The sequence below is a fragment of the Symphodus melops genome (genome assembly GCF_947650265.1).
Source record: "Symphodus melops genome assembly, chromosome: 13".
Lineage (NCBI taxonomy): Eukaryota > Metazoa > Chordata > Actinopteri > Labriformes > Labridae > Symphodus > Symphodus melops.
The window spans coordinates 23,415,609-23,430,912 of NC_136703.1; the positions used below are offsets into that span (position 1 = coordinate 23,415,609).

The 15,304-nt window shown below is 40.9% G+C and overlaps 1 protein-coding gene across 1 annotated transcript in view; it reads right to left on the minus strand.

The window, feature by feature from the left end:
- Nucleotides 1–495: 495 nt before the first annotated feature.
- The window catches only part of vwa5b1 (von Willebrand factor A domain containing 5B1), a 29,025-nt gene continuing 14,216 nt past the window's right edge, over nt 496–15,304 (minus strand). Inside the window, exons 12-23 of the mRNA XM_079358708.1 lie at nt 14,508–14,622; nt 14,013–14,198; nt 13,578–13,779; nt 12,977–13,176; nt 11,993–12,221; nt 10,388–10,681; nt 9,372–9,509; nt 8,311–8,445; nt 7,731–7,799; nt 7,174–7,243; nt 4,709–4,832; nt 496–3,006 (exon numbers count right to left, since the gene is read on the minus strand). Coding sequence (XP_079214834.1) covers nt 2,347–3,006; nt 4,709–4,832; nt 7,174–7,243; nt 7,731–7,799; nt 8,311–8,445; nt 9,372–9,509; nt 10,388–10,681; nt 11,993–12,221; nt 12,977–13,176; nt 13,578–13,779; nt 14,013–14,198; nt 14,508–14,622 — 2,422 coding nt within the window. The 3' untranslated portion in view covers nt 496–2,346. The remainder of the gene's footprint in view (nt 3,007–4,708; nt 4,833–7,173; nt 7,244–7,730; nt 7,800–8,310; nt 8,446–9,371; nt 9,510–10,387; nt 10,682–11,992; nt 12,222–12,976; nt 13,177–13,577; nt 13,780–14,012; nt 14,199–14,507; nt 14,623–15,304) is intronic.

Sequence of the window (15,304 nt, forward strand, 5' to 3'; positions counted from 1 at the left end):
TGAACTATCATCATGTTGGAGGCAGCCATGCCTGTAAAAGGAGTCGAGTGGCTGCCTATCATTTCTTAGTTTATGTTTCCACAGAGCGAGAGACCTTCACTCGATGAGCTGCAACCTTACTTTATCTCTGGCTCTCCATTCACCCGTCTGTAAGCACTTCTTAAACAGCTTACTTTCCCTGAATGTGATAATCCATGTCTTTAACCCATTTCAAAGAACAATTGCAGTAATTTTCTTTGCTCAAAAAACCTATAGAGATCAGATAAGATGGCGCTCCATCAGTCACTGTCAGAATTGATTTAAACCTGACTTTTTATCTGAGAAAGTGGGATTATTTTTTGGGAAAAGAAAGGTATGTCATTATCACAGCAGCAGTGAGAAGAAAGAAAACATGTTAGCAAATAACTGCAGCAATGAAAGGGGTCCAATTATTGATCCATGAGGTTTCCCTTGTCTTTAGTTGTTACACAATAGAAAGGTCCTTATAGCTTTGGTTGATTTATTTTATTACATGCATCTGCAGAGCAGATCATATCATCAACAGTTATAAAGACACTACAGATGTTTTCAACTGCGTCAAACAGTCAACAATCATTTTTTAAAGGCACACACAGCAAGTGGAGAGATACTGTACTATACAATCGAACTAGCACATATAAAAGTACAATTACAGCGGCACTTATACTACTGCAATCACAGCACAAAAAATATACTATATGACATCTACTGTACTCTCATTTCAGAGAGCAAAATACTGTACTGCGCTACAAGCTCCAATGTGACATTTCAGTCATTAAACACACAACATAAACACCTGTGTTCATGCAGATAGATCTATGAGACTCAGCCTGAGTGTGAAAAAAAAAAATCAATACCTGAGAAAAGCAACACTGCAATGGACTAAAATATAAGAAAATCCATAATAAAACACGCTTTTAGAGGCCACATAGTGATTCTGTCAAATTTCAAGAAAGAACATTTACCTCTGGTGTTCAAAAAAGAAAAAAAGGAAATAATCTTTATCCGCACAATTTAAATGTCTGACAACTTTACAATTTGGTTAGGCACTTAAGGTAAAGCTGTGAGTACAAGACCCTTTTTATCTTTGATTTTGTGAATCAATTTTAGCATAAGAACAGCTACACCTAGCCCGCCCGTCAATCAGGTCACTAGCATGTTTTCGTGAAAAACGCTTATCCTTCATAAAATCAAAACGGGTGAGTTTTAAAAGAATCCAAAAGTACAGTGTGCCGATTGAGACATGAGTAAATCAGACCTATTTTTTGTTTCTAAATGATTGTGTGTGTGACTTCAGGTGCCTGACCTCAAGCAGTTTGCTGCTTGGCACATTATTAGCTAGTTTGCATTAGCTTTGTTAGCTAAGCTTTTAGTTAGCTGGGCAAATCTAAATTTTGGAAACATTTTCTTTAAACTATGAGCTACATGATAACCAACTTGTATGATTAGATCAGATTAGAGAGGCGTAAATATCCACTTACATGAGATTTAACCCAAAACAAGTTCATTTGGAACTTGAGATTGAAACCAAATTTTGCCTCTGAAATTTTCTGAATCAAAAACAACAAATACATGATGGAACTTTCTTCAGCAGCTCAATAAGGGCAAAAAATGTCATTGTAAATATTAAAAAATAAAGCAGTAAATTACATGCTAGTGGCACACACAGTTGTATTTTTACATCAAAGCCAGATATTTTTTTAAAATTCAAATCTTTAAAGTAATTTTTCCTTAGCTTCTTGCATATATTTTTTTGTCTTTTCTATATGACTAACACAGTAATGGGAGCAGGCATGGCAGAGGATCGGCAGTACTACGAGCAGGTAAACATGAAGCTTTCATGGGACATTTTTTTACACATTTATACTCAGTCGGAAAATTCAGAATGATATTTAAACAGTATGTGTCAACACGGTTTCTCTCACAATAGTTTATAGAATTCTCCCCATAACATCAATATGATGGCAATAAGACATGTTCTCTTGTGTTAAACGTTAGTGATCAAGCATGCTACTCATTTTACACTGACATTCTTCTTCATGACACTCAAAATCTGTGGCATAACTCAGTTTTGATCCTTTGCTAACACGGATCCAGCTACAGTATATGGCACCGGCGAGGTAATAGCTTGCACATAATGCCTCAGAAGAGCCTGTGATATGTTTGGAGGATCAGCACACAAACAGAACAAAAACACACATTTTTCACCACTGCAGCGGCAAAATCCAAAACTGCTGAACAGAGAACAGTACAGCCTCGGTTAGCATAGTATTATGTTGAATTGAGTTCTTTCACTGGTCGGTATTTTCAGTCTTGGACTAGCAGGCCTCAGACACTGTTTGGGTTGTAACAGAGCATGTTCAGCTGCAGGTTTTCATCCCAGTGTCTGAGGATGATGAAGAATTGGTTGGCAGCAGACTTAATGGAGGCTAAGTCTTTACCTTCTGGGATTTCTTGTGCATTTAACCACATGCTAGCCTTGGCAGCCACCATTTCCCACTCAATGAAATAACTAGCAGAACTGTGCTCCAAACAGGCAAGCGCCACCGCTGTTGCCCAAACCATGCTCTCTGGATCCTGCATGCTCTTTGGGCTGCTGCTGGGTGATGCAGCCTCCAATCCCCCAGACCCTGAGCTGCGTCCACTGTCCCCCTGGGAGAGCGGAGACAGCTGGGGCTCTGCAGTGGTGGACGGACTGCCTAATAAGGAAGAAGCAGCGTTCATCCAGCTGCTCCTGGACAGGTGAGACGGGCTCTGGATGCCCGCGGTGTACTCTGCAGACTGATGGTTGGATTCTGGCTCACACGGGGATCTGTGTTCGCCATCGCAGCTCTCAGTGCGGCGACTGCTGGAGTGAGACAAGTGGCCCAGGCTGGTGCGGTGGCTGTTGAAAGGTGACGTCCACTTCAGCTTGTCCATGGGGACATTGATGGCATCACACAGAGCGGTGTCCAGGGGAAACGCACCACAAGCCAACTGCAACAACACCTGTGCAAGGGGAAACCGTTCACAGACAGACATGACGTTTTTATTTATTCAAAAAAATATGGCCTGATAGATTAACAAACAGGAAAAATTGTGAGGAGAGATTGGGATGCACCATATGTCGGAGTCAAACCTGGGGTTGATGCAGCCAGCTCTGTACATGAGCTAGTGCTCCAACCAACTCTAAGACTTGATGAACACGGTTTTAAATAAAGCCCAATTATAGCGCCGTGAAACGGGTCAGATGTCTGTAGCTGCACTGTTGGGAACAGGAATCCTCCCTCTTGCCCTTTAAGTTGGCAGATTTAAAACGTAGTAGGAATCATGCAAATTAGGAGCAGTTAAGAAAGTATTAAAGTTTTTTCCTTATCGTCATGAATTAGGAACACCTATGATACCAAATGTTTTAATGTTCACACAATGAAAATGCCGAAAAAAGGCAGCTTTATTTTTATGCTTCTAAGTTGACTTCTTCTTTGCTTCTAAAACTTGTAATTCTTCAACACTGCACATTCGTTGGTTCATGACATAAAAAGTACTTTTTCTTTTCTTTGTTGAGTCCAATCAACAAACAGGCGCACATTGTGTCATGACAGATACCTCTATTTTTGTTGGTAAAAATTGTTGGCGATTGTGATGAATAATGTATGAACTATGTGATGTGCACAATGTCATCAGAGTCTCCTTTGAAGTCTTGGTGGTTGCCAGAGTGTAGCCTTGATAGTCATACAGAAACCACTACACTGCTTTATGCCCTCTAAAAGCAATGGTTTGAATTATTACAGGCTTTTTGAATCGATGCTATTCATCACAAGGATGAATACACAGTGCTTAAAAAAGGGATCTTAAAACGGCAGTCTATGCCCCTCAAACTGACACTGTGTTTTGGATATAGCTGCAATATTTAGCTCTTTCAACTGTCAGTTAATAATAAGAAACATATTGAGAATCAACTGTATTTTTTAGTATTAAAGCATACATACACAGACATACGCAAGCCTGTTTTCAGGCCGACAGTCAGACAGACGAACTCGGGAAAGAATGAAAGATGATACTGCCTTGGCAGCAACCTCAGCGCTCCCTGCTTCCCCATCCTTCTTGTGTCTGTCTGTGTTTGTCTGTGTGGCAGCAGACGTGGCTCATCACTCTTCATCCTGCCTCCACGTTACCTGGTCCTCCTCCTCCTTGCTGCACACCTGTTTTCCCATCCACAATTAAATCTGCAGCGTTTATGAACCCTGGTCTTTCATCTCCAGTTAGCCAGATCTTCTGCTCACCTGCCTGCAACAAACCTCTCCTGCCAGACTACCAGCCATACTTCTACTTCCTTTCAGACAATAAACCCTCTTGAAACTAGTTCCTGTGCTTTGTTGTGTTGCAATTCGCAACGAAAGAAAAAAGAAAATACAAGACAAAGAAAGACAGATAATGTGTAAGGCGTGTTAGACGAAAAAAAGGTTGTAAAAACAGCAAGAAAGAAAGAAAGAAGAAAGAAAGAAAAGGATGTAGACTGCATGCATGCTGTATTCTTCTGCACTATTCGTAACAGCTTTGAACTTTGCTGATTTCTTAACCGATTCTTACAGACTCAACATGCTGTAACACTTCGCTCTTTCTTCAGACAAATCTTCAGTCAGCTGAAATCAGTGTCCATCAAAAAACATGAGGTCTCCCAGAGCACCCACAGTCAATGTCTGCTACCCACCAGAGGAATGTAGTCTTTGTTCTCGTTGTCACTCTCTCCGATTGAATCGCCGGACTTGCTGTGAGATCGACACATGAATCCTTTGGCAGCCCGAGTCAGGAGACGAGTCCTGCTGAGGGCCAACCTTACAGAGCGGAGGGAAAATCAGACGGATTACATGTGAAGCAAACACCCACCGCTGCTTCTACAGGAAGAGGGAAAACAATCTCTTCCTAATCCTGGCACATCCAACAATTCACACAACAGAAGCAACTTCTAGCTTTCAGCACTCGCTCTGGGAAATGTTTTTTTGGGTTGAGACTGAAATATCTAAGTGAATACTGAATAAAATGTCACAACAGGGTCTCCAGAGGAAGTGTCGGAGGGTCCCTCCAACAAACGTCCATCACCATTTTATCTGCTAGTGTCCTGATGCTAACTCCTTTTTTGCGATTTTTCTTTGTTTACTTTTATTGACACACTTTGGCTATCACAACATTAAGGCATGCAACGCTTAGCATGGCAACGAGAGGGAGTGCTGTCAGGTGGGGCCCCCTTAGGGAGGTTTCCTACAGTCATTGTGAGATGTGCACATTTTGAGCCACTGCTTCGGTTTAAGTTTGTGACCAGTAGGAAGCAGTTGCCTTGACATGCCTTGTTGACAAACAGCGACTCTGCACAGAGGTTGAAGGTTGATTCCCCTCAAGAGTTTGAAAAACTCAGATTTTGTGCGTTGCCCCGACAACTGGGTGACAGATTGGCATGGCATTAGATGAAAAAGAAATCCCTCACAGGATTTGAGAGTATGAACTTTAAAGGTCCGTATTCTTTTCATCCCCAGTTTATGTACAACAACTTACAGAACTAGTGACATTTTCATCAGTGTATACAATATTTTTATTGCCATTAGCATACAAACTCGCTGCACTAACATGGGAGTGTGTCTGTGTTTGCAGGGTCTTATGTTCCTTTCATAATTTCCTCCATGCCACATGAATCATTAAGAAGACCTATTGAAAGGAGATTGTGTTCTCAAGAATGTTTTTTTTTTCCATCTTGTCCAATGTTCAATGTACGTTTGTCAATATGCTAACATGAACCACCTAGTGCTTATATTCCATTAACTCCTTCACAGCCCTCAAATCTTCCAGTGAGATTTTATTTTTAACACAGACATCAATTTGGCTAAGTGGATTTTAGAAATTAACAAAATCGCTCTGTACAGTATTCACTATATAGTGCACTATATATAGTGAATACACATAGTGAAGATTGGCAAACCCTATATAGTTCACTCATTACATCCCACAGTCCATTGTGAAGAATTGTGTACAACTGATGGTCACAAAATTCGATCAATATACGCAATTATGAATTGACTGCTCCAGAAAGGAGAGACGAGCATGGACACAGAAACACATTTTAATAAAATCTAGAAGCTGTTTTTAACAAAAAGGAAAAGATTTTCAATAATGAGACGTTTGTTTGTCAGAGTCTGTAAGGACAAACAAACAAGATTGTATACACTTATTTGGAACTGTTTTGTAAAAAAAAAAAACACACTCAGTATAATATTAGTTATTGTCACTGTTGTTATTCATGCTTTTCTTGACCGTTGTTATTGACCCTCGGAGGGCGTTGAGGAGGAACTGGTGAGAGAACACAGCAGGATATTCTCCTGAGGATTCACCTCGAGCCAATGGTAGGGGGGGAGTGATGTTAATTATAGCATCGTATAGCAGACTGTGTTGCCTCATCCACTACTTATCTAGATATTTTCAGGAGTCCTTAAGCATGTAGTTAGCTTGCATTTAGCTCTTTTTGAAGGTGACTTTAAAAAAAACAGCAGGTTGATTTCAAAACAGCTTAAGCAGCCAAAATATTCGTTAGCTTGAAATATATACCTTTCCTAGCGCAGTTTGTCACACGATCAACGTGTGACTTGCAAAGCGAGAAAACAGACATTTTTCTTGTTGTGGAGAAAAGCTGAGAAAGGAGGCAAAGTTTGAACGCCCCTCTCTCAGCGTTATTGATGTAACTCTTAACAAATGAAAGTCTGAGGGCCGCACTGTGAAAGAGATGACATACGGTATGTGCTATTATGCCCATACATAATTGTATTTTTCTTCCTTTCTTTTAATGCTGTGTTTCTCCGTGGCGTCCTGTTCTAAGAACAGCCTCATTGAGTCTCTGTAAAGGCTGAAGGTCTTGTTTTAAAAAGGAAAATCAGTTGCAATGTCGCTGGCTGTGAGTGCTTATGATAAAGTTCTGTACTGCACTGACATGGTGACTTCAAGACAGCAGACCCTTTTAAGACAACAATTGGCGAAGGTAATTTAATAAAGATAAAGGCCATTTAAATAGCATCCTCCTTTAGAGCAGCAGATCAACTTTTCATTAAGGAGTAAAGTCCTCATGTTTGCTAATACAACAGTATACCACAGCTAGAGCCCATTTACAGAGCCAGACAGTCTCCAAACACCCACCTGGCAGAAAAAAGGCTCTCCACTGTTTTCTGTGATTGGTCAGAGGACACAGACGGGCTCCTTTGAGAGACTTCGAGACAGACATGCAGAGAGAGACGCAGAGTTACACAAGAGAAGGAGGGAGAGAGAGAGAGAAGAAAGCAGTGGCATTTTCTGACACATTTCTATTTACTTCTCTGCATGAGTCTCACACCATGAAGAGGTAAAATACACCCACTGAGACGAACTAAAGGCGCAGAGGTCATCTACCCCAGGAGCAATATTTCCTCTGCACATGATACAACTTTTCTCATGGGTGAGTGCATGTGTGCCTTCAGTGACAGCTCGTCATATCTTTTAATTCTGAGGTCCAGACAGCAAGCCATAAAACTGTCAACTTCTGCCATCAAGCTTGAGAAGAGGGACTAAAATGTTAATTATCTACTTTTCATCTCCACACTTGAAAAAGACAAAAGTGAGAAAAAAACGAATAGAGTGTACGACAAAGGTCTTGTGTGTTTGAAAATGGACAAATAAAAGCAAAATTACTGACAGTTTCATGCGTTGCATTGACTTACAATCTAAGCTGCCTCTCTCCCAGCTGGATGAGGGCGGGGTGCTGCATGGAGAGGCAACATCCTCTCCGTCTGCCAAAAAAACAGGAATTTATCATGTTGTTTTTGTGTGTAACAATAACACATAATTCTGTAAAAATTAATAGGAAGCAAGCAAGTTTGTTTTTCGCAAAATCCTTCCCTTTTTTCAAAACCTAAAAAACAGCATCAAAGGGAACACTTCATGTGTTCATCACTGTATAACCCTGTTATAACCCTGGTTGTCATGCCACCCCTGAAAACCAATTCAAAATGTCGTGCCCGTTTTTTTCTTAATTTGAAAGATTTTAATTGTAGAGCAGCTCTCATCCGTCCGAGTGCTCACTCTCAGAATCTCACAGTGTTTTGAAAAGCTACGATGCAACCTTTCTATTTCAAAAAAGTCGGATTTGAACAAATATCAACACATACATCACCATCTCCTCTAAGAAGATGCTTCTATTAAAGACAAAAAAGTTCTCTCTGGGGTCTTTCTTTCAGCTGCATTTGTTGATCGAGATATTAAAGTTGGGATTGATAAAAGCTATGTATATTAAATGCCTACTGTTGGGCAGCAGGGCATCCTCAATTTCCTCAGACATGCCGCCAGACTGAGAGCGACCCAGTCCGATGGAGTATCCTCTGTTCTTCCTGCTCCCCGAGCGAGAGCTGGAGTGTGAGCCCCTCTTCAGACACTCGCCTGAAAAACAAAATCAAATCCTGTTTTCAGGAGGCAGAGATAAGAACGGTTTTGCTGTCTGGTGCCCTGTCTGCACAATATGAACGTGTTTTTGTGACATACTGTTGGATCCATGCTGGTTTAGACTAAACCTGCGTTTGCAAAGACAGCCGTGTGAAGAGAAGAAAAAGGCTAAAACATGAAAAGTCAGTTTTAATGATATATTAAACTAATCCACTGAAAGTTGACGAATTGATGAACCTCTCTTCTATTTTGAGGATTTCTTTTTTTTGCTCAAGCAGTAGCCTTTATTTACTTATTGCAGTGGTCTCCTAGCAACCTCAAAGTGACAACACAAAGTTTTTATATATAGATGTGCTCATAGAGAGAACAGCTAAAGATTACTTTCAATGTCAAAAAGTCTACACAGTATTTTGTTACTCTTTGTGAAGTCTACATAAAAGACACAAAAGAGCTAGAGCTTGAATTTCCCTCGGGATCAATAAAGTATCTATCTATCTATCTATCTATCTATCTATCTATCTATCTATCTATCTATCTATCTATCTATCTATCTATCTAGAGAATAATTTCCTTCTGGTCAAACGTTTGTCTTGACAATCAACCAATCAAATCAAATCAAATTTTTTAGCCTTAATGCTAAGCTAGGTCCACTGTAACTCACACCTGTTGTAGAATACAATTAAACAAGAGGAAGATGGGATTGGTATCAATCTTCTCAACTAATTTTGCAAGAAAGCAAACAACCATATTATTAAAATGTTCCTTCTCAGATTTTAGAGACATACTGTGGCATTTTGTAGCATAGAAAAGTGACAGAGAACACGTCTGCTTAAATCCAAGTAATGCATGGTGACACCGTTTTGTTTACACATGCGGAGGAAACAACGGGTGCTCGAAGGAGCTCAACAATTCTTTAGACTTACTGGGATTTATGTACTCAATGCATGTCTGCAAATACTCATTCGTGTCCAGGTCGATCGGAATAAGCGCCGTGTATTTGCTCAAAATATTGCAGGACTTGCTGGTGTGAATGGCGTACAGCTGGTACTTCCTGCCAGAGCCTGTGAAATAAAACAACCAAATTACATCTCAATAATGGCAAGACATTATAATGCATCACATAATTAAGCTAAAGCTAATTCTGCCATAGATATCATTTCTAATTACTGATGGTAAAAAAAAAGGACACCACAACAGCTACCTGAAAGTGAAGCCAAAACTTGAAGCGCTTCCCCGACTGGTCTGCTGCAGTACAGGTTTTAAACCCTGCCGTCTCAATGTTAACAGATGGGACATGGGCCAAACTCTGAATTCTTATTAACTCATCTGTTCTGATTAAATTCAGGTGAAGATGCATATATTTGCATTATTAGAGGCATAGTTGATTTGACTGATGGGTGTAATGCTGCTTTTTGCCAGACGGCTTAAGGCCCGCCTCATCTTCAACTCTTTGCCTGCTACAACCTTCAAAACACTTCTTCAGAAACCAATGAGTGAATCTGGTAACAAAGTTAACGTAGACTTTGCAGACTACTTTACAAAGTAGAGGACGAGCAGCTAAAATGTCACACAAGTTTCTTTTGTGCAAATGTGTTTTTAGTTAGCTGTTATTCAATCCAATCCACTTTATTTGTATAGCACATTTAAACAATAAAAATGTCTCCAAAGTGCTGTACATATGATAATAAAAACAATTAAACAAAAATTTCCATTTTATTGTCTTGTTTTAATTCTGCAGCTCATAAAGAAATCAGTTTTCAGAACCAGCTACAAACTCATCATGAAAGCTATAACCTATAAAACTGCAACTCAGTTTGAAATGTTTTATAGGGAGACAATGAAGAAAGGTGGCAAATTGAAAATGTCAGCTGAAGGCCTTCTCCTGCTCTCAGAATATATGTCCCTAAATCTTCCTTTAAATCCCTGCTGCAGATCTCACCGTGCTCGATCTCACACTCCTTGTCCGCCATATGCTCAAAGTCCTGTATGATGGAGCGTCCAGCCAGATGGTGGAAGGTCTCGTTCCAAAGCTCCTCGTGAACTTTTTCCTCACGTTCCCGGCCGTTTAGGAAGGGCTCGATATCAAAGGCGACCTCCCACTTTGCTGGTTTCCCACACAGCAGTCCGGACACCACGGCCTTGCAGTAACCTTTGTGCTGGTTGGCTGAGCCCAGGTCTGACTTGTGGGTTTCCTGTGGGGTTTCTGCCTGACATAACTGATGTCCATAACCATCTGAAATATGACAGACAGAAGAGAACTTTTATTTCCTGGATGAACATTTTCCTTTTTTATTCATATTCACTGAAAAGAAAAAACATTCACAAAGTGCCTAACATTAAAAAAAAAAATGGATCGACAACAGCAAGAAGAGATTTTGGTGTTGAATCTATTTGGGTGTTCAAAGCTCTCTTTGTTCCCGCTGTTTGAATGGACCTTTTCTGAAATGCTTCCTCTTCTGTTTCTTATGTGTTGCCTCATTTAGTTTCAGTTTTGTTCTCAGACGTGAAAAAAAATCTTTCCTGCATTTATTTCTCCCCATGTGTCACCTCCTTCTTCGATCATCTAAGATCTGTGACGGATGTGTTTTCAAATCACTTTCGAAGACATTTTTCTCTTCAAACTGAGCCCATTTACATTCGTCTCGGCTGGAATTAAATCACTTTAAGTTCAACTGCTTAAGTTATTGTAATGTGATTTTAGTAAGCAGTTATCTCCGTTATCTGAGATTATGATTGAGCGATGTTTGACATTCTGGCAATTATTCCCCTTTTCTGTTCTTGTCAGTATTGGATAAGGCGGTTGATGCCACTGTCATGTATCTGCTGTTAATTTAAAGCTCTGACTAGGAGACAGCTGGAGTAACATGATGACTGGAGATGGGGGGGACAGTTAGCCTAGCTCAATATTACAATACAAAGTAGCTAGTACAGAAGCATGTAACATAGGGACCTATCTTATGACATCTCAGCCTCAAATCTGGTCTTCCTGCTGCATCCTTCAAGTGGTAAGACCTCTTGTACATCCGTCTGCTCAGTGTAAAGCTAAGGCTAAGAGGTCATTTAACTTGAGATGTTTAAAATGTCAGATAGCTCATGAGATTTGTGCCAACGTTTTGTTGTAAAAAGGCCAGCCAACTTATTACTCATCATTTATTATGAACTGCAACACTAAATAATGTTAAACTAAACTAATGTTGTATGCAGTCCAGGTAGATGTACACCAGAAAGAGGCAGATTAGCGGTTTCCTCCTACTTCCAGTTCTATTGCTAAGGTCAAATATTGTTCAGATGTTCCTTAACTCAGAGATTTATTAGTAGAAACAGTGATAATATACGAGTAATCTTCTGCAAAGACCTTTACTAGGAAACTCTTAAAGGTTCCTAAGGTTTTAGAAATTTTGTTTACAATCTACAAACAACACATCTGCAGATATATTCACAAAAATGACATACATTCCCTCCAACTTAAATCATGGCTATCTCAGCTCACTGAATAGACTTGTCACTTTCTTGTTAAGCAGAACTGTTGTTTTTGTGGCCTCACCCGTGTCTCCGCTGCTGCCGACAGATGGGCTGTCACTGGATGATCTGGATCCATCTTCCCCGGCGGTGCTTCTCGCTGTAGGCGGCACGCTGACGTCCCTGGACTGGGGGTTGTCCTGAGGCTGTGGGTGGAAATGAGGCTCTGAGTCGGCCTCCAGTGGAGGGAGCGTCCTGTGACAGCTGGCCGAACGCCCGCTGGAGGATGTAGCACACAGGCTGGCCAGCTGTGGCTGCATGGGAAAAAAAAAGTTTCTTTAATAAGGATTACACTGGTGTTCACAGGAAGTCATTTCACACACAGTCCAAGTCAATCCAAATACAGCTGAATGTTAAAATGCCCAACTCAATAGCCAAAATAAACTATTTGACACTGAGACACACACATTTTTCTTATCTTTAGTTATCTTTTGCTGCATACCACTTCATTAACACTACTCAGAACTTATATGGCCTCCAGAAACTAACAAACAGAGTAATTCATTTTACTCGTAATTATTGGACAGAATTTAATCAAGGCGTGACTTTAATGGGTCTGCTGGTAAATGTACAAAGTGAAGATATAAATTCTTCACAGCCCAGTGAGCTCTGTTTAGTCATGCTCACATGGTCCCTGAGCAATATGTGCAAACTCATTACCATTCATAAATATTGCCCTTCATTAACGTGAGGAGCACATTAGTTTGTACTTCATTATCCTCCAGTCCGCACACGGGTCAGATTCATGTTTAATTTGTCAGCACTGTCTGAATACAAATGTTTTTGCAATTGATTCAATATTTAAGCAACTGTATCATAATAAAAAAAAACATATTAGCCTCCCTTTCTTTATATTATACTCTTGTTTATTCAGTGAGGACCAGATTAAAGTTAGGACCTACGAGTGAAACACACACTGAGTCAGAGATAACATATGATCCATTTATAAACTGAACCAGGAGGAGAAGCCATCCTGTGAATGTCGCTGTTCAAACGTGTCACCACATACCTGGAAGTCGTTCCTCCACTGCGCCTCGTGCTCAGAGCTCATCTGCCCGATCAGCTCCTGGACTTTGGCTCTCCTCAGTGGGTTCTTTGGCACCACGGAGCTGGGATCACTGGGAGTGAAGGCCTTCTTCGCCGGGTTGTAGTCCATGATCTGGTTGGTGCTGTACGCACGTCTTCTTGGAGATGTCTTGCAATCAAACCCTGATGTTTTTTTTCAAAGGTAGACACAGTCAAATCAGTGATAAGTATTACTTTGAAGGGAACATCATTTCTGATCCTTTATGTTTATGTTTTAGTCTGGACTAAAGTGATCGACCAGCTGATTTCCTGACGGGACGCAGAAACTGGAATACAGTCCGGCTCTAAGTCTTTGTTGTATCTGTGTTAAAAATGGTCAAGGCAGTTTCCTACTGAAGCCCTTATCAATGTTTATCTGACTGCATCAGTGAAATGGCCAGTAACACACCATGTCCTTATTAAGCTAATAACCATTGGCTTATCTGCAGTTTCCTCGAAACATGTTCGCACTTTTAAAAAGAAAGAACCTTTAAAATTAAAGACGAATGTTCAGAAACTGGATGACTTCGGGGGCCGGTTCTTACCACCTGTGTCTTGCTCTGTGGCGGCAGGGCTGCTGTCTGTCACAGAGTCCTGGAAGGAGTCAAAAAGGGGACCAGAGGGAGACTCTCTGTAGAACCCCTGGCTGTCCACACCGGTCTTCGCTGGCTCCTCGTCTTGAGAGTGGTAAAACACAGAGCTGGCCGACTCAATGGAGCGCATCATGCTGTATCGCCTCCGCTTATCCTGTTGAGATTTTAAGTAGGTGTCACATCCGAGACAAGTGCTTCAATAAAGACCAGTTCAGGAGGTTTAATTAAAAAAGCTTCTTTGTACTCAGCCTCGGGCTTTTTCATTTCACAAGGACACCATTTTAAAGGTTAGAGATTTAAACAACACCTGTTTGTTTTCTGAAATGTTCATGACACCAAATTACATAAAGTCCCTTTCTTTCTTTTCAGCACATGTTTTCAACTTACAGATTTGGGGTTAGCATGGTAGCGTGTGGTGTCACAAACAACGCCGTAGCCGATAAGACTGTCCCCTGGAAACAGGAAAGTGTTGCCCACGGGGGACAGCAGCACCTCTTTGGTTTCAGGAAAGAGCCACTCGATTGATATGTCACTGAGAACTGGAGACATGGTTTTCTTCAAGGACTTTATCATCTGTGGAGTAACGAAAAAAGCTTAAGAAACTGAAACACATGGCAACACTGTGCAGAGTGCATGTGGTCATCCATAACTTGAAACAAGATGTGCAACCCTTGAATTTCAAATCGATCTATCTGGGCTTTGGTGCAACAGGCTGCTAGCAGCGTTCTTGACATTTCAATGTGGCAAATTTCAAGATATAAAAGTAAATGTAAGTATATTTAGATTAATTTAATCTATGTTCCTATGAGAAGTAGATACTACAGCATGATGGCCCTACAGTGGCTGGCATTGGTTAGGAGTGATACATAAAGCTTGAAATACCTTAGGCTGCAGCCTCTCTCCCTCAGCCAGGAACTCTGCTGTTCCTTTGGAAACGGTCGCCAGTCCCTGCACCAGCCGCCTGCAAGCGTTCAGTCCTATGCCGAACGTGAAACATCTGCACAAACACATCAGACACTGCGTCTCCACGGACAGATCCAGAGATATATTGTGCATGATAACAGGTGGCTTGTCTGGATGTGTTCCCATCTTAAAGAGATTTAAAAAGACACTCTGGAGATATATGTAACCAAAAACAATCTCATTATTCAAACAGGTCTGGGGGGGGGGGATGAAGAGCCAAACAGGATATGATGGTGATTTAAGACGTGGGTTCTCTCGAGGGGTTTGCTGATGCTTTAAATCCCCATTTTTATTTCCGTTTCTCATCAAGGGAGGAACTGGCTAATTTCATTTCACCAGCTTTCATCCCTTTGCATTTTTATTGAGATCAAAGAGCACAAATTAAAATGGAAATGTCACCTTCTACAAAGTTAAAAACATGGATTTTCGACACGGAGATTAATCGTTGTTTGGTCTGGCTCCTGACTGGCTGCGCTGATTTGTAAGCAGAGTGTGATAATGACCCAGGAAGTGTCGATGAATTGGCCAAACTCTGTATACCTAACACAATCATCTGAGGCCAGTCATCCACTAAAAGAGGGGAGGAACATAAAAGTCAATTATTTCCAGAGAGACTCAGGAGAGGGATTCTCAGTGTGAGACTTAAACACAAGCTGCAGAATAAAGTGAATTTCTCTGCGTACAGCAGATCTATTGTACAACTGGCGCTCGCTCTC